The sequence below is a fragment of the Carassius gibelio genome, chromosome A5, assembly GCF_023724105.1.
Source record: "Carassius gibelio isolate Cgi1373 ecotype wild population from Czech Republic chromosome A5, carGib1.2-hapl.c, whole genome shotgun sequence".
Lineage (NCBI taxonomy): Eukaryota > Metazoa > Chordata > Actinopteri > Cypriniformes > Cyprinidae > Carassius > Carassius gibelio.
The window spans coordinates 35,036,823-35,056,055 of NC_068375.1; the positions used below are offsets into that span (position 1 = coordinate 35,036,823).

At 36.3% G+C, this 19,233-nt stretch overlaps 2 protein-coding genes across 3 annotated transcripts in view; both read left to right on the top strand.

The window, feature by feature from the left end:
- The first annotated feature begins 541 nt into the window (after positions 1 to 541).
- Positions 542 to 1,357, top strand: LOC127988055 (putative claudin-24). The gene has a single exon (XM_052590571.1). The coding sequence runs from the start codon at positions 554 to 556 to the stop codon at positions 1,214 to 1,216; it is 663 nt and encodes a 220-aa protein (XP_052446531.1). The 5' UTR covers positions 542 to 553; the 3' UTR covers positions 1,217 to 1,357.
- Positions 1,358 to 4,476: 3,119 nt separating this feature from the next.
- LOC128013983 (apoptosis-inducing factor 3-like) overlaps positions 4,477 to 19,233 on the top strand; it is a 29,626-nt gene continuing 14,869 nt past the window's right edge. Inside the window, exons 1-7 of one of the 2 annotated variants that reach the window (XM_052597203.1) lie at positions 4,477 to 4,756; positions 11,403 to 11,629; positions 14,093 to 14,306; positions 15,808 to 15,917; positions 16,077 to 16,186; positions 17,008 to 17,052; positions 17,151 to 17,247. In XM_052597203.1, coding sequence (XP_052453163.1) covers positions 11,599 to 11,629; positions 14,093 to 14,306; positions 15,808 to 15,917; positions 16,077 to 16,186; positions 17,008 to 17,052; positions 17,151 to 17,247 — 607 coding nt within the window. In that variant the 5' untranslated portion in view covers positions 4,477 to 4,756; positions 11,403 to 11,598. The remainder of the gene's footprint in view (positions 4,757 to 11,402; positions 11,630 to 14,092; positions 14,307 to 15,807; positions 15,918 to 16,076; positions 16,187 to 17,007; positions 17,053 to 17,150; positions 17,248 to 19,233) is intronic. The other variant, XM_052597211.1, reaches the window with a different exon arrangement.

The following is a 19,233-nucleotide window of genomic DNA, read 5'->3' on the forward strand; positions in this document are numbered from 1 at the left end:
CAATATTACTATATATAAAAAATGTATAGTTTACTTATTACAAGACATTAACTGGACTATAGACATATGGATTCAATTTTCAGCAATTTTTCATTGAAAAAGAAGAACCTGTGGTACACAGTGTTATCAAAGCGAACTACTGTATCATTAATTCAGCTACCACACGACACAGCATCCTGTATCTCCTTAGGATCACTTCTGAGTTATCATTAACAAGGAAAAATGCTCTGTAAGCACATTTCACCAGAGGTTTCTTTGATTCTTTCTTTTCTTTTCCTTCAATCTCAATAAAATCTTATTGCACTCTGTTCAGGCTTCTTGCACAGACTTAAAACTGGACATATCGGATTTCCTCTTTAAAAAGCAGTTATTGTCCTCGGTAAAGATATTCAGTTTGAAAAACAGTCCCGTTGTTGTGAAGGGCTGCTGCATCATCCGGCAAGAACAGGTGGAGTTTTATTAAAGCAAAGGAGGAGCCAGTCCAGATGAAACACACCAGTTGAAAATCTCAGACGGACAGACAGACAAAGTGAGAGGACAGACGAGTGTTAACATGGTGCTGCTAACCACCAAGTTTGTCCAGAGAGCTTCACTCTTTGTGTCCTTCGGAGGTTTAGTCACTACTGTTATTACAACCTTCCTGCCACTGTGGAAGACGATGAACTCGGATCTGAATGAGATGGAGAACTGGTATGAAGGGCTCTGGCACATGTGTATCTACACAGAGGAAGTTGGCATTCACTGCAAAGCCTTCGAGTCTTTTTTAGCCCTTCCACTAGACACTTTAGCTTCACGGGTTCTCATGTGCATTTCCATTGCAACAGGATTTCTTGGCGTGGCGGCTGCTTTTTTCGGACTCCAGGGTGTTGAGATTGGCACCGGGCGGGAGAGGATGAAAAGGACTCTACTCATTCTCGGTGGAGTGTTTATCGTTGTGTCAGGGATCACGACCCTCGCACCTGTTTCGCTAATGGCATACATAATGGTAGTGAAGTTCTGGGATGAGAATCTTCCAGATGTGATGCCCAGATGGGAGTATGGAGAGGCCATGTTTTCTGCCTGGTTTGCTGGACTTCTGTTAGTTGTTGGAGGGGCTTTTCTTTTTGTTGCTGTCTGCATGGGCGATCACGAAGCAAAGCTGCAAAGTAAAATTCTGCCTCGCAATCTAGAACAATGCTCGAGAACTCAGCATTCCCGAAAAACGGAAATCATATAGTTTAGATTTCATCTTAAGACTGGAAATATTCAAGAACCCAACTCAGCATTACAAAACAAACATGCCAGACGGGAAAATTTGAAGCATTTGGACAGAATTTTTTTTCACTTTCGGTTGACTATCAAAGCCCAATTTGGTAAAGAAATCAGTGGCTTATTGGTATATATATATATATATATATATATTTTTTTTTTTTTTTTTTTTTTTTTTAAACAGAGATTTAAAACCATTTCAACCAGTAGTGTAAAAAATATTTTATTTTATTTTGTTTTATTTGTTTGTGCATTATTTGATTATTTTGATATTTTTTTTATTTATTGCCAACATTATGTTTTGTCAACGGAAGCACTGCCAATGATGGTTAATTCTCTAATGCAAGTTTTGTGTCAGAATAAAACTGCTACTACTATTTTTGGGATCTGTTTGGTGTGCATAATCAGAATTACTGTATGACATAAAACTCATAATAACTGAAAACATTTGAATTTAAAAAGGTTTGTTCTTAAATCATTCACCCAAAAATGATCTTATGATATATTCTTTTAAGTTCCACAGAAAGTTTCAGAGAGACCTTTGGATTCCCATAAGCATAATGAAGCCAGTTATTGACTGAATATGTTTATGTTGAATTATTGTTAAATCAAGCCAAGTGTTTTATAAATTAATGGATGAATGAGGATTAACTAAATGAAAGGTTGTGGTTTGATCAGATCTCATTCCGAATGCCTCCATTCCTCTGTTGTGTAGTGGTTTTGGATAGAAAACATTGTGCAGCCTGTATAACATCCTTAATGGATATTTTGGCATCAGCTAGAACAACATTAAAGCAAGTACAAAGGAAATGAAAGAAGACAGATTGAGAGAGGCAGACCACAGTTGAAGCAGAAGCTGGAAAACAATGAATTCTCTTTTTTCTTGCCAGTGAAAGTTAGCTATAGCGTAGAGTTCAGAAAAGAGTTTCCTGTGAAACACGTCTTTGAGCATACATCCCCATACAGATGTGTTATTACATTTAGTTTAGTTGATATCATCCCTGGCAAACATCTAAAAAATCACATGCTGCAGTGCTAAAGCTGTTTTGATATCATAAATGTGTACACTAAAACCAGACAATGCCCTCTTTATATTTTGGTTGCTCCTTTTTTGTATAGCTTTGTGTGTTTCCTCAAAAAAAAAAAAAAATGGCACGCAGCTATTGCATAGAAGTCAAAGAGATGTAGTCAGTCTTACTTGGTTTTAAACATTTTTTTTTTTTTTTTTTTTATAAACATTATCATTTATTATTGACATTTTTATCTATATATGTTAAAAGGTTTGGGGTTAAGTATTTATATTTTATTTTTTGAAAGACATTAACACTTTAATTGAGCAATAATGCACTGTGATGTTACAAAATATTTCGGTATCTAATAAGAAATGTTTTTTGGGCAGTACATTGGAATGATTTTTCAAGAATCGTGACACTGAAGACTGGAGTAATGGTGCTGAAGATTCAGCTTTAGGAAAAAAATGTATAAATGTAAATGCAACCATGATGATCATGACACTTCTTAGAAAATATAAAATAAATAAATAATATATCTCAAACTAATGATTTATTATCAATATCCAACCAGGTACTAACCTTATAAATAAGTAATTGTGTCCTTGAAAATCTAAAGCTATTGATTCTTTCCAGTCTCCACAGGAAAAAAAAACTGAAGGAAAAGCACCTCTGGAAGAAGACATTAACATTCATATCAGAAAAAATCAGGCTAATTCATAATTCATCGGCTTCCTGATCTTCTGTATAATATGCTGAGACCTATATGGCTCTTTGCACTGAGGCAGGTCATGTCTGGTAAAGGGAAAGGGAAAGGGTGCTTAATGAAAGAATCTAGTGTTTGTCCTTTTATCATTGAGGTAATGTTTCCTCAGCTCTTCACCTCAAATCTCGGGTGACGTTCCTCCATTGCCAGCAGAGGGCATCACAAGTAGATGATCTACCAGGATCTTTGCTTCCTGATGGTAAGTTTGATTTTACCCGCTGAAAGATGCTGCAGACATGTCAGATAAAACAGACTCCTGGTGCAAGACTGACTCCCTAGTGCATTGGTTGGGATTTAATTTAGTAAACTAAATTTAATTTCGTTTTTTTTTTTACATATAGATATCTAAATTGTGTTGTTTGCAACCAAACGGCAAGCACAGTTTTATTCAGTGAATCATCATTTCAGGTTTAGTCAGCCTTTCCTGAAATGAAGTGCATCCTGTTCCCTGATCCGACAGCACATTTAATGAAAATGAAATCAGAGAGGTTCCTCTTTTGTGATGAGCAAAGCAAAAAGAGCCTCATGACCCTTTCGATAATAATTAGACTCTAAGTATCATCAGACATCTTTTTGCCCCTTTTACAAAAGCAGTGAGACACACATGATGGAGAAAAGATACATATAGATGTTTACATTAGGGTTTGTCCTTAAGGTCAGTGCATAGTTGCTACAGATCATAGTTAGATGGTTTCTAGGGTGTTGATTTTAGCACATTGCTATGCAGTTGTTAGAGTGTTTTATTAATGCATGGCTATGCACTTGGGTTTTTAACAATGCAATTTCTATCCACCTTATTTTGGTTATATCTCTATACCGGAATTGCACACAAACTGCATTGCAATCATTTCCCAAATTGTCATTTGTGTGGAAATATTACCTAGTCTGTAAACAGCCACTAACAAAGGCCCGAGATGCTGAAGAGTAGAGCTCCCTAAACCTAGGTATGAGCAAAAATAACATGTAGCAGCAGAAAGATCATCCACAGGGGCAGCATTTACAGTAATGAAGCAAGAACCTGAGATTTGATCTGCTTAAACGTCAATTTAGACCCACAGTGTGATGCATTTGAGAGAGAACAAGCTCAGTGAAACTAAGGACAATAAAAGAGATCACAGGAACAGAGTGATTTAGATAGTGGTCAACTAAAGGATGCAGACTGATTGGTTGGGGGAGTGGCAAAAAGGATAGATGGAGGTGCAGGAGCGGGTGAAGAGTGAAAGGGAAAGTGGAGCGCTGGGAAAATTGATGCTGTGTTAGCATCCCTGAGCCACTCCATCAATACTGCATACAGCTGAGTTACTGGCATGAGTCCCGCTGCTGCAACCCCAACCTCCGCCAGAGAGAGAGAGAGAGCAGGAGTGAGTAAAAAAAGAAAGAAGGGGGTAAAAAGAGAGGGTGTTTATGAAAGACGAGCACAAAAGCGGAGAGAGAGAGAGTAAGAGAGAACAGTTCTTACAGGCGGCTCTGCTTTCTGGTGTGTGTGTGTGTGTGTGTGTGTCAGAGGTTTGTGGTGGGACTGTGCCTTGATCTCGGGCTACTGCAGTAAAAGCGTGAGGAGGAGGCAGGAGAGGAGAGTGCTGCACTCTGGAATTCTCCATAGGAAAGAGGAATAACACCAGTCCAGCTCCACAGATAGCATCGGACTGGATCCCTAGTGAGATTTTAGCGGGTTCCACATCTCTGGCCTTATGCAGAAAACTCTGAGCACACCTGATTTAGACCAGACCAGGTGAGAAGAGATCATTCACTCTCAGTTTGACAATGTCATGTAATTCAGATTGTGATCTGTTTGCACATGGATCAGTGTTTTATCAGATTGAATGAACCTCAGATTAGATTAAAGAATGCTCCATATGTGTTGAATTTTGTACTGGGAAGCTGTTTGGTCAGGTAGCTAGATTGGTGCAGATGTGAGGTCCTAATGTTGGAGTATTATATTGGTGCACTGAGATCTCAGATGATGGATGAACTTATGTAAACTTTAGTTCTCGCCATCCATCTCAGCATCAGTTTTACTTTCTACACTAAAATAAAATTTTCCTCGGAAATTGCTCATGAATTTCACAAACAATTACTAAGAAACACAATGTATGAAACATTACAATTTGAAGTAGAAAAACTGAAATAGTATTTTCTAATTAAACCTAATCAAATGATCTTTGTTTTATTTACATCTTTGATTATCTTATCATGAAAAACATAGAACTGTAATTTATTTTTTTCTTTTAACATTTATATTATTCTTTGTGAATGCAAACTTATATATAAAGATTATTGGAGTACGTTTCAGTCTTTCGACTTCAAAATATCACATTTAACTCAATTTGTTACTAGCAGTTTCTATGTAATTGTTTTTTAAGTTTCCTAGCAATTCCTCAGTGAAAATTAATTAAAGTAAATCTTTCACCAAATGGGAGGGATATGAAAGTATAGCTGAGATTTACAGTATAACAAAAGATACTGAAAGATGACTATACAGTAATTACTCTTCAGACGGCATGTATTGTATTTATTTCCCATGGGTTTGCATAAAAAAAGAAGTTGCTTTCTATGAGGTGCATTTGAACATTCCAACCATATACTCTTCAAACAACATTTGCTTTGACTGTTAAGGTAAATGTGCAAATAACAGCTAGAATTTTGAGTATGTGCCTTAACCCACAATGCACTAAGGTTTAGCGTCTAAATTCCACAACCAGATCAGTGCTGCACTTCAGTGAACTTCTGATTGTGGAAAAGACTTACAGAAAGTCACACCATTGTCAGCTGAACTCAAGGAGAATGTAAAACAAATGTAAAATACCAGAAGGCCACTAGGGCCATGATGTTTGATTGTTTCTTCTTTTCAGAGCTCTTATTGAGGAATCTGATTAGCTGTAAGACAATATTTGAGTTTCATTTGCACTGTAATAATCCTGTCAAACAAAAGTCAAACAAAAGCTTCTTTACATCTCACTACAACTCAAGACCGCTATTGCAGTTTTGAAGATTCAGATGTAATGTACATTGTTCTTTAAGCTGTGGATGGATGCGTGCAGGGCTTTTAGGTGCTGGGCTGGCTAATAAAAAGTTCTTTGATCTTAACAAGGGCTCAGTTAAATTGTGTTTAAGTATCAAATTTGTCTCTGATGTTTCTCATACGTTTCCACAAGAATAATAATAACAGCAAGAATAAAGAGCTATCAACTGAACATGGAGATAATAATCTCAGATCATGTTTATCAATGAGAAATGTTAGTGTCCATAGTGAAGACTTTTAATCAAAAATGTAATGCATAGATGTCTGCCAAAATACATAAATGTAATGTTGTTTTATTTATTTTTGAGATGAGAACTTAAATGGCACTTATGGCATATTATATTACAAAAATGACTGGCTCTTTGATAAAATAGCCGTTGTTCTCCTTTTCTAGGTCACTTTGGATAAAAGCATCTGCCAAATGCATGCATGTCTGCTAGAGTGCATAGATTTAAGATTATATTATTTTATTTTAGAAATGAGCGCCTTGTAATAAATGCAATACATTTTTGAGTTATAGGTATGAGAACCGCTGAAATATTCAGAAGCTGCCTTTTACAGTCTACATCATTAATAATAACAATTAGGATGTATCATAAATCATTATAATCAGGAGATATCAATATGCTGTTTCCTGACACTTAAGCCTCTAAATGATTTATCTAAGTGCAAACATGTCATTGTTTGCTCGCACAGCACAACCATTCATCTAAATACATGCAGGAACTGCTTACAGTACATGGCATCCCTGACTGAGGGTACATGCAAATGTTCTGGTGTAAACACTCAAACAATGCTGTGATGCTTTGCCTGTATTCCCAGAGCATGTTGATCAAACAGCTGGACTGTAGTGCAACTGGTTTACTCTGTTGTGGAATAAAACTAGTGACAAATATCATAGAATGGAAACAGGAGAGAGCAGGGTGAAGACTGTCGAACATTAAGTTGTTATTCCGCTTTGTTGTGAGTGTTGACACTCTGGTTTATCTTCCTTTGATCAGGAGACACTTTATCTTGTGATCAGGGCAAATGGCCTAATGTTTAACCAGAAGACACTTTTTTTTTTTTACCAAATACGTATAAATACCTCAGCTAATTATATGTAAGCGTGAACTAGTGAAATGAAAAACATAAGAACATTGAAGTTGAATTGGAATGACAGGAAGTGGAATATATTGAACACTTCAAAGAAATTCAATACAGGTAATAGATTATGGGAAATGGCGTGTTTTTTCACCCTGATCCATTAAATGAAAGTTATTTCCCAAATACAAAGAAGTGTATTTAAAAAAAATGAACACAGAATCAGTGTAATCAGTCACATTTTTTCAATGTTTTTCAAAATGAATCTAATACCCACCATGGATCCATTTATTTGATAATATAGACTTTTTATAGACAGACAAGACTTTTTAAACTTTTTACAACTTCCACGTTGTTGCTGAAATCATGCAGTGCTAATGTCATGATGACTGTGGAACACACATCATTGTATAGCACTGCCTTGTATTGTCAGTCAGAGTCCAGGTGACAAACCTATGTGTGTGTGTGTGTGTGTGTGTGTGTGTGTGTGTGTTGGTGGAGGGGATGTTGTGGGTGTGGGAAGGGGGACAAATTTTACAAGTCCAGAGAAGCATTTACTCAAATTTACTGGATGACATAACCGGACAGTTCCAGTTCTTGGCAGCTGAACAGAACGATGGATGAGAGACAGGCATGATCATAAAGTAGGTGACTGCCAAATATTGTTTTTGTCACAGGCCAGGACAGTCAGTCTATGCTCATCTTGTGGACAGTTGTGCTTCTGTAAGCTGTCTCTCTAAGGCTTTCAGGAGGAGAGAAAATGCATTTGCAGGTTGTTTGTTTGGAATGGGGTTGCTTGTATTAATGAAGTGGCTTTAGATGGTAGGCCACTGTTGCTGCTACATTGCAGTATTGTGAGCAGAGCTGTAACTTGCAACTGTCAGAATGATTTGGTGGAAGAGCAGGAGTAGAAAATGAATGTCTATAGGATCAATAATGTTCCCGAGGGAGACAGTGTTTGTCCTGAACACTGCTGTAAGAAAATATTACTGCTCTAGTTCTTGAGACTTAATGGACTATTGACTGTGTCCCCTAAAAGTCCTTACAAATGTGACATTAGTTGACATACAGAATAACACCAGTAGCAGAATAACATTGGAATTCAATAACACTGAAATACCATTCAGAAATTTGGGGTCAGAAAGATTTTTTACTGTTTTTGAAAGAAGTCTCTTATGCTCAACAAGGCTGCATTCATTTGATCAAAAATACAGTAAAGACAGTAATATTGTGTGATATTACAATATTGATAGCATTGTTTTCTATTTTAACATATTTTAAAAAGTTATTTATTCCTGTGCGAAGGATTTATTCCAGTCTTCAGTGTCACATCACACTCTTTCATATGTGGAAATAATGCACTTTTTTACTCCCTACATAACCCAGCTGCTACTAGGTGCTTCTATTTAAATAATTCCTGGTATGTCTGTATATATACATGTAGGGAAGGTAGTGAGGCTGACAGCTTGTTTACCACAAAGAGTTTTCGCTTTTGGGTTATGGACAGATGTAACAGTAAGCAAGAAGGAGACCAGTGTCGCATGTTGTAAAGGCTGAAAATCTGATTAACCTACTTTAGGGGGAAAAGTGAAATATTTAGGGCTTGCTGCCCAGAAAGAGCTGCAGTTGATTCAACAATGTGCTGAGACACTATTCATTATAATGTAAGCAAGGCATTGTGGCAATGCAGTGTTGTTAATAAAGAGTACTGTAACAGACAAACAATGTTGTAAATTAATGGATTAATCTGATGCAACATATCAAGGACATGTCCAACTTATATTTTTCTTGAGTATAACCTATTTTAAAATGTTTTGCACTGTAATTTTGACACTTAAGTGTGTTTCCCTCTCTATTTAACATTACTGCAATGCAATAAAATCTTCCACCCTTAACTGCTCCCCGGCTTCGTGTGTGTGCTCACAGTGTGTGTGTGTACTCTGCTCACTGCTGTGTGTGTACACTTGGATGGGTTAAATGCAGAGCTCAAATTCCGAGTATGGGACACCATATTTGATTACATCACACTTTTTTAAGATTCACCCTTTAAGAGTATGAGTAAAGTAGCTTTTAGTGAGATGCAGGTTTATTGTAATTGATCAATATATTCTTTGATAAAGTAAAAGGACAGGGGTATGAGCAAGAGCTGACTAAGATGACTATTTATTTACCTTCATGTAAGCCATAAACCATAATGCATTGTTCACAGCTTAGACAGATTCACAGTTGCTATGGAGATTTTCATAAATTTTTCAAGAATAGCAGAAACTGCTTTTTTTTCTGCCAGCAGGAAGAGGGAGGCAGTCTATTTTTTGCTGTTTGTTTCAGGCGTGCTTTTGGAATTGTTAAAAGTATGTGTTTTTCATACTGCATCTCTAAATACCAAACAACAAGGCAGATTTCTGAGAGAGACGAGAGGAGAATGTAGTACTAACAGAGTCAATTCTGTTTATTTTATTTCTTGCTCACCTTTTTATGTAATTTTCTTCTAAAGGTGCACCACAACCAGATGGTCATTAAATATATTTAATGTAGCAGCACTCAAAGCGTGTGGTTTAAAGCTTCTGCTTCTGCTCCTGTTTTGTTTGTGGAACATTTGCAAACTTTTGTTTTTTACTCGCCACTTCACAGACCTTTGGGTGTGATGTGAATATCAAGTGGCTCTTACGCTGAGGCCCTGATGCTGAAGCATTTAAGCTCAAGTTTTTTTTTTTAAGCCTGTTTCATCCCTAAAAATGTTGTGGGTAAACAGACAATACTTTGAAGGCTATGAAACAAGCAGTATTCGTGAAAGAACAATTCAGATGTCAGTGAGGGAAATGGTTAACTGAAACAAGATTTAAGTGGAAAACTGAGAACAATTAGAGTTAGTGTGTTAAGATGCATGCACATGCATATGTAGACACACACACTTTGTTGTTCCTGATCTTAGTCTGTCTCTCCTACACACACACACACACAAAGACATATTCGTTTTTGACTATCAAACACTATTATAACTCAATTTCTTTATCTTAACTTATTCTTCTCTTTAAATATATCTTCAGTCACAGTAAACTTGGCTATGAGAAATTGTTTTAACAAAAACATTACACCTTAACCTTTATTATTACTTATCTGACAGGAACAGTTGTGTTCCTGCTCCACTCCTTGATTCTTGCATTTCTCCAAAGGGACTTCTGAATGCACTGTCCTGCTCACTATGGACACAGACATGATAGATCAATGTCAAACATGCAGTTTTCTTGATTTGCATCATAATAAATTAGCAAGGGTATTGAACCCAAGGGCTATTTGCAATACAATTAAATTTGATTTGCAATAAAATGAAGTAAGTTGATATGAACCGTTTGATGTTGCATTTTGTTGGCTGGCTGGGTTCCCATCATCATCTACACTTGCATTTGATTAGTCTTGACATAAACATCTGAAGACTGTTTGTGCAACAGCTGAATAGCTGCATGTTTCAAGACTGGCAGGCGAATCAGTCATGGACAATGACTCAATGGGAATGTTTTCTGCCTCCATCCCAATTTTAGTCACTAATTTTATTTTTAATTACTTTGTTTTTTATTTCATTATTATTTTATTTTATGGAATTTAATGTTTATTTATACATCTATCTCTCTCTCTCTCTCTCTCTCTCTCTATATATATATATATATATATACTCTGCAACTGCAAAGTTTGTCCATTCTTAGCCAAACCTGGGTCACGTGACTTTCAGTCCATGCTATACAAAAATGGCCAAATGGATTTTTGCCATTTAAAACTTTTTGAGTAATACGCCAGTGACAAATTACAGGTAAAGACAGCAAATGGAAGTGTAGCTAACTGAGTATATTTTCAATGCTTTTGTGTACTTCAAATTTTGCTAGAATAAAAAGTTGTACCAAAACTTATAAAATTCTAAAATGGTTTGTGCAAATGACATGAATTTGTTTTCTGCCTCCATCCTTGTATTGAACTTTAAAGACACTCACAGTAGGAATTTATATTAAATTTTTTTACACCTGCAAAGTTTGTCCAGTCTTTACCAAACTTGACCTTGACCGGGGGAAACAAATGCCCATTTTGAATGTTGATTCAGAATGGTTTAGGCAGGTTAATGTTTGTCTGGTAAGGTTTATTTGCTCCCCAGCAAAACTAACCTGATAGAGCTGTTTGGCTAGTAAAGTCAACCAGCACCTCAGCCCCCAAACACTAGTCAATAATAGCAAAGCAGTGGTGAATAACTAATTATAGTTAAATATTATATGTTGTCTTTTCTCAGGCTGTGTGTTATGTATAGTCGCTGATCTCTGAGATGGCCTTGTGGGCCCAACAGGCCCAAACATCCCCCCTGCAGCACTGCTTCCATCTCTTCCAGGCCCTGTGGCCCACCCTGTGAGTCTGATCGGCCCAGCTCTGCTAACACCCAACCTGGGCTTCCCTATCATCGGGCCACCTGGCTTCACTCTGGGCCCACCATGGGAGGATGCCTCTCCAAACCCAAACCAGGTGATGAACTCACTTACAGTATATAGAAAACCCTAATCTGTATAGCGTGCCCTGTTGATTAAATCCTGTAATAATTGCGACTTGTACAGTATCTCCACCTTATACATAGATCAGTTAACCCTGACTGCTGTTGTGATGTGGCTTTCCTTTAGTGCAGGTGGAATTTTAATGCTCTTAATTGTTCTGTATTCAAGAGGATTAGACAGTGCAATATGAGTTGGGTTTCCAATGTTTCACAATGTATCGCTGTTTCTCTCCTGTGGCGTCTGGGGAAGGGGGCTCTCAATCAACTTTCATCTGTCCAAAGACTCAGTTGTAAATGTGACCGTGGGTGTTGGATTTCAGAGGGTGCAGAGAAAGACAGAACGACCCGAGCTAGACCGTAACTCTGTGGCCTTTTGAAGTCAGTCGCTGTGCTTGGGAGCTTATGTAAGAAATTACTATGTCTGTCAATTCTGTAATGACCATACAACATGTCGGAACAACAGGATTAGTTCGGTGATGCAAGCAGCAAATCAGCACATTGGAATGATTTTTGAAGGATCACTGAAGACTGGAGAAATGGCTGCTGAAATTCAGCTTTACCATGAAAGGAAAAAAAATTACATTTGAAAATAGAAAACAGTTATTTTAAATTGTAATAACAATTCCAATATTACTGTTTTTACTGTATTTTTTTGACCAAATAAATAAGACAAAAAAAATTTTCAAGTTCAAGAAACCTCTCTCTTTTTTCACACTTTAAGAAATTCAAACAATCAATACCGTTTTGTGGCTCTTGTGTCGTGACAGATCGCTGTAGTGCCTCAGTTCAAACAGCATGTGAACCGATCATTTCTTCCTCTTTACTAGTTACAGCATAAAATAAACATGAATGAACATCATAAGGTATCTTGTTTAAACTGCAGAAAGAGATCAATACATACTGTTTTCAAGTTAATCTACTTAACTGTCTGGTTTGTTTGTCGGACAAAAATGGCAGATTTAGTGTTAATGATTGGCCAGCCCGAACGATGTCAGGCTACTGGATTACTTAAATGAAGCTCAAATGACTGATATATCACCATATCTTTATATTTAAAGCTTATCATTTATATCCACCGATTATTTCTTTGTAGGCTAAAAAAGGGAATGAAAGTGTGGTTTCATTGATGAACCCTACAGATACGTATGCCCACTAAATAATCTTTCAGATGTTATTTTCCCAATTCGGCCACTGAAAACAAAGTGTCTGCAGCCAGCTCTGAGAAGGCGAGTTTTCTCTCTTTTTTTCCCTCTGTCGGCTCAAGTCATCTTGCATGATTTTCCATTGATTTTAATTAAGCTTCACTCAGCAGGTGTGAATTCCTATGTGATTAAGGCATAAGAAGCAGGCCCTCAGCACATTTTTACAGCCAGAGAGAAAGCTAGAGTGAGATCGGTGTAATGGAAGCACATTGCACAGTCGCTTTCTATAAAGACATTAAAATGTGTACATTAAAATGGTGCTTTGTAATTCTATTCCTACACAGAAATAGCACTATATTTGTTATGTATTAGGTTCAATTTCACTTACATTTCTAAATCATTAGACATGACATTATAGCGTCTTATACTACAGGACCATTGGATGCTTGAATCTGATTGGCTGGCGAATGTTCTGAGGTGTGCCATTATTTTCAGGGAAACGCATGGCAAAGGTAGATCCAGGCAGCTCTCCTGACCGCATTACAGCTCTATATCACTTCACATAGTAAAGCTGTAAATACACATGACATTTCTCACTAGCGAGGTAATAACAGCACTGTTTAGAGACGCTGCCTAATGCAGCCTAATTCACACAAGTGCTCTCTCTCTCTTTCTTTCTCTGTGTGTCTCTGTCTCTCTCGCTCTCTTTCTAATAACTTCATTAATAACTGCATTAGAATGCTATCAACGGCTCATGCCTCCATAACCAACTTTAAAATGATGTTTTGGAAACAGAGGCGTTGGATGAGATGCAGAAAAAATAATCCTACTCACAATAATGATTTAAGTACACAAACCGGACAAATCCCTTTAAATATATAATCTGATCGATGTATTGAGGTGTGGTAACCGTAGAATAAGTGGAATAATTGATGTCCTTACTATCTTGCTGGGCCTTGAACGTGATAATTGCATTTAGGTCAGAAAGCGCTTGGATTTCATTAAAAATATCTTAATTTGTGTTCCAAAGATGAATGAAGGTCTTACGGGTTTGGAATGACACAAGGGTGAGTAATTAATGATGGAAATGTCATTTTGGGTGAACTATCCCTTTAAGGCCTGTTTACTTGAAGTACAATTAATAAAGTGCTATCAACACATTCAAAGATGACTGTGGATCAAATTTTAATTTAGCTGAACAAATCAATTAGAAGTTCCTGAAGTAGAGACAATCGTGTGATTGTGTGTTATTCTCTTGTGCTTATATCAAGGAAATTTTTGTTTCTTTTTTTGCAGTAGAGATCAAAGTTGAGCTCACTCTTTTGGACAAAGAGAAGGAGGTGGACCTGATGTCTCCTAATGGAAAGGCCAGTCCATTTTCAGAATGCAGACCCAATGGATCTATGGGACACTGTTCAGACGAGGACACCATGACACTGTGGCCACAGCGCAAACATAGAGATTACATAGAGGCGTCTGTCTGCCATGTAAAAGACCTTGAGAATGGACAGTAAGTTACTGATTTCAATACAATACAGAATTTTCATGTTCCTGTATATTTGACTGCATGTTTGAGTGAGAGCTAATGAAAAAAGATTTAAACAAAATACATTTTCCAAAAATAATGTTTAACACTACTATTTTCTTTTCTTAACTGAATGTTTCTTGAGAAGCAAATCGGCATGTTATATGTAGAATGTTTAGACTCGCCATCACAGGAATAAATTACAAAATTTTATTAAAAACATACATTTTACATTTCATATGTTAAGAATATTAATACATTGGGGGGGAATAAACAAGTAAATAAATCAAATAAATATTAAATATATATATTTTTTTTGTAGTAAATATAAGTTTTGCGGTATAGATGTCTTTATTAAGCGTTTGGAAGCTTGAGGACAAAACCAACCAAAACAAACCATGGCTAACAGTCAGATTCAGCGTATATTTATGATCCAGAATCAGATCCAGAGGCTGAAATTGAACAAGAGCAGCATCAGCAACAACGTCTCTATGTGGTATTTACTGAAACTGTATATATTTGCTTAGCAGTTTTGGAAAAATGACTAAGTTCCACTTTGTTGTCTTTTATTTTTTTTAAGCTGTACATGTGGAAAGTGCAGTTTGATGACAACATGGCATGTTGTTTACTTGATGTGCTTATGTGCCGATAGCTAAGTTAACAACACAGAGATATTTGAAGCAGTTTTACTCACCGCCTGCGGTTCCAAGACACGATCGTGACCCTTTTTCGTTGGGACTGCATTATCCTTAAGAAATAAACGATGTACAAATCCGGCGTCAAACTGGGCCTTGTTTGTAAAACAAGCATCTTCGAAATGTAGGGAACAAACAAAAACACTTGCACAACTCCGTTGATGCTCTGTAAAAATAAACTCCATCCACTGGTCCCTTAATGCTGTTTCTCTTTTGGTAATCTGTGCAGGGTTGTCTTGCCCTGGCAACCAAAAACACACTCCTTTTGTGACATTTCGCGACGCTCTTGCTCTGATCAGTGAATGTCTGCTGTGCTCTCAGTGCTCTGCTATACGGGAGCGCGCGCTCTTCCGGCAGAAGTGCCCTAGGACCCATATAAGGAAATTCCGCTCCATCTAATGTCACACAGAGCCATACTCGAAAAACCACTTTCCGAAACTTGTGACAAACCGGAAGGAGTATTTTTGGAACAGAAATATTCCTTCAAACGTACAACTTAATTTTTGAAACTTTGTCCATGTTTAGCATGGGAATCCAACTCTTTAACAGTGTAAAAAACTCAGTATGCATGAAATAGCATTTCACCCCCCCTTTAAGAATACGCTAGCATATGGATTGGGATCAATGCTAAGAACCAAAAAATGCTAAAATTTAAAAGTTTTTTTTTTATGTCTGTTTTTTTCCATCTGTTGGTGGCACAAAAACAACACACTTCAGTTATTTTTGAACGCATCAGTTTTTTGTGTTTTGGATGTTAAATCTGTGCTGATCTAATGCGTTGTGTTTGGCAGAATGCGTGAGGTGGATTTAGGGGCAGGTCGTGCTCTGCTCATTAAGGAACATGGAGAATTCTTTGCCATGGGACACAAGTGCCCACATTATGGTGCTCCACTGGTCAAAGGTGAGGGATGTCCTGTGGAGAGCTCCTGGTCCTCTGCATTCCAAAGCCAGTAGCTCTCAGAGTACTTTATACTTCACTGCTATTATATAAACCTTATCAAATAGCAAAACAGGTTGTTCTTTCAGTAATAAGTTGTATTTAAAAACAATTCTCCTCCAGGTGTGCTGTCAAAAGGCCATGTGCGATGTCCATGGCATGGGGCATGCTTTAACATCACTACGGGTGATATTGAGGATTTTCCTGGCCTAGACAGTTTACCTACCTTCCAGGTAACACATGTTCCTCTTTAACCTCTCCAGAAGTTCTTCTCTGAACATTCACTGCATCCTCTTGTTCTTACAGACTGTAAAAATTTTTTTCATAAAAATGAGTAGATTATTTCTAACATAATATATAATATTATTATCATATAATATTTTTTTTTATTTTTAATGAGAACAAATATAGTCTTAACGCTATTCCTTCCTAAAAGTTTGGCTTGTAATGTTAATATATTTGCAGTTTGAGTTTATTTTAAATTTGATTGATTTAGAAAACAATATAAGTCTTTAATTAGTAAGGACTCATAATATATTCATATTAAATAAAAGTAAATATGCATTTATTTACATATTAAATAAATAATATATAATATTATTAACATATATTAATAATAATACTTTTTAATTTACTTATTTGAACTTATTGCATTGATGATTCATAATATATTAATACTATTATTATGAATAAATAAATATTTATTCGTAAGTTTATATAAATATAATATAATTATATATAAAAATATAATTTTATTATCATATATTAAGAAAACATTTATTTATTTACTTACTAACTTGTTGATGAATCATGCTTTTTGTGTGAGAATGTTCGCAGGTGCAAAAATGAGTGAATGAGACCTATAATAAAAAAAGCATATTTCCGACAAGACATAGTGGGAATACATACTCCTTATACATCTGAGGGCACATAATTCATCAGAGGAGCGAAAATAAACCTCAGTATGTGTTATCACTAAGCAGTGTGGGTGCTTTCGTAATTCCTCTGTTATGTAATAATCTGTCAAGTCAATTCATTTTTCTCACTATTTCAGGTCAGAGTCGAAAAGGAGAAGGTAATAATAAGAGCAGACAAGCAGGTGAAGAGGCTCTCTTTCTCTGAAGTGTGTGTGTAAAGAGAGTTATATTTAACAACAGTTGTAAATGGTGATGTGGGGAATCATCTGTTTCCTGACAGGCCCTTCAGACTCAGCGGCGGTCAAAGGCCATGTCAAAATGTTCAGCTGTCATCAATTCCAGCACTGGATTCAGCCACATTCTCATTATTGGATCAGGTTGCTGCCATAATGCTATAAAATGAGATTAAATGCAATAACATAGGGGTATATTCACTAAGTGTTATTTATTTCCATGCACTGTCTGTGTTGCTATACAGGAATAAATCTCCAATTCATGATACTTAAAAAACATACACAGATATTTCACTTAAATTTTGACAAAAAAGTTGTCATGCAAATAGTGCTGACTTCTTTAAATAAGGTGAAATCTGTAACAAGTCTAATGTACACAGAAATGGTTTACTCTGTAAAGAATGACAATGATTTAATTTAAGCACTTATGGCACTGTGCCATTAGGTTAAACTGGATTGCTGGTAAAATGTAGATTTTGCACTGTAATAACGTGTGCCAACTATTTGGTGAATTCGCCCTACAATGTTTGAGTAGTAAACTTTTATACAGCTTCTATGTGTAGCTGAAACATAAGCTGGTGAATACTCAACAATTAATTAATTAAAGGTCCCCTTATACGTGATACCATGTTTCCCATTCGCCTACAAAAAACGACCCGTTTGGACTACAGCCCTCTAGTTCCTGCAGTAATGACGTCACTAAAACAGTTTTTTGACTAACCTCCGCCCACATGAATTCACAAAAAGGGGGCGTGGAGTAGCTTTACTTCGTTACTGTACTTAAGTACATTTTTCAAGTATCTGTACTTTACTGGAGTAGTTTTATTTTGAGTAACTTTTACTTTTACTTCACTACATTCCAAAGCATAAGATCGTACTTTTAACTTCACTACATTTCATAAAACATATCGTTACTCCCTATAATATATCACGTGCTCCGACACGCAGAAGCGATGTCTGATTCATTAACGAACTGAGTCTTTTCAAAATAAACTTTAATCGGATCGCGAATCGCACCAAACGATTCGTTTACGAATTAGAATGATCCGATTGCAGCTGTTCTGGAGTCGACCACTCACTGATTCAAATGAATCGTTTAGTGCGAGTCTACAGAAGTAAGAACTGGCAGATCTTGTGACCGTGCGTGCGTCTGATGTTGCTAAAAGTAAGTTATTAATGTCGAAATTTTGGATTAATTATTGTAACTGAAAATCATATTTAGGTCAAAATTGTCAGTTGTTTGGGAACTAAATCCGCTGTAAAGAGTGATCTGTTTAAGCCCACTGAAATGCTCCAGTGCAAACGATGCAGACACATCAGTCAGCGTCTCTGTGTTTTAGGTTAAAAAATAAAATAAAATAACCTTAAATTAACACAGATTAAATCAAATAACTCATGCATGTCCAAATTCCCCGCTACCGTAATATTAACAGTTTTATTAAAATGCTACCATGACGTCTGTTTTTATATTGTGTATCAACAGTAACGTTGTACATATGTATATTGTTTGGATTAACTAGACGAGTAACGTTAGACAGACATGAATGTTTATTCATAACCGTACTGAAAATAAGTAAATATTGTAGCTGATGCTAAATGTCTAGCTAACAAGCTTGCTGGTGCTTGAGGTAATTTTTATAAATAATGTCCAAATATTTTTATTCAACCACCTATATATATATATATAGATTACATAGGGACAAAAGAAAGGATGTGATGTTCAGAACATGGTAACTACAGTAATTATCAAAGAGGGGAAGAGATGCACCCTGTTTGGCCAGGGGTGTTTTTACACCACAGACAAGGTTTGAGAAGGAAAAAATCATTAACTTCAGGCCTTATTATCATGTCATATATACCTGTGATGTTCTGTAAAACCACAAACTTTAAAACACTTTAAAACACAAGTCCATATCAGCAACAAAAATATAACATGATTCCATATAGTGGTTATTTTGGAAAAAATCCCAGGTATTTTGAGCAGTAGGATTATAAAAAAAAAGTGCTAATATAAAATTCAATTAGCCTATATAAAATTGCAAACATCTATCTTTCAGTACTTTTTTACTTAAGTAGGCTACATAACAAATTGAGTACTTTTGTACTTTCACTTGAGTAAAATTGCAAAAG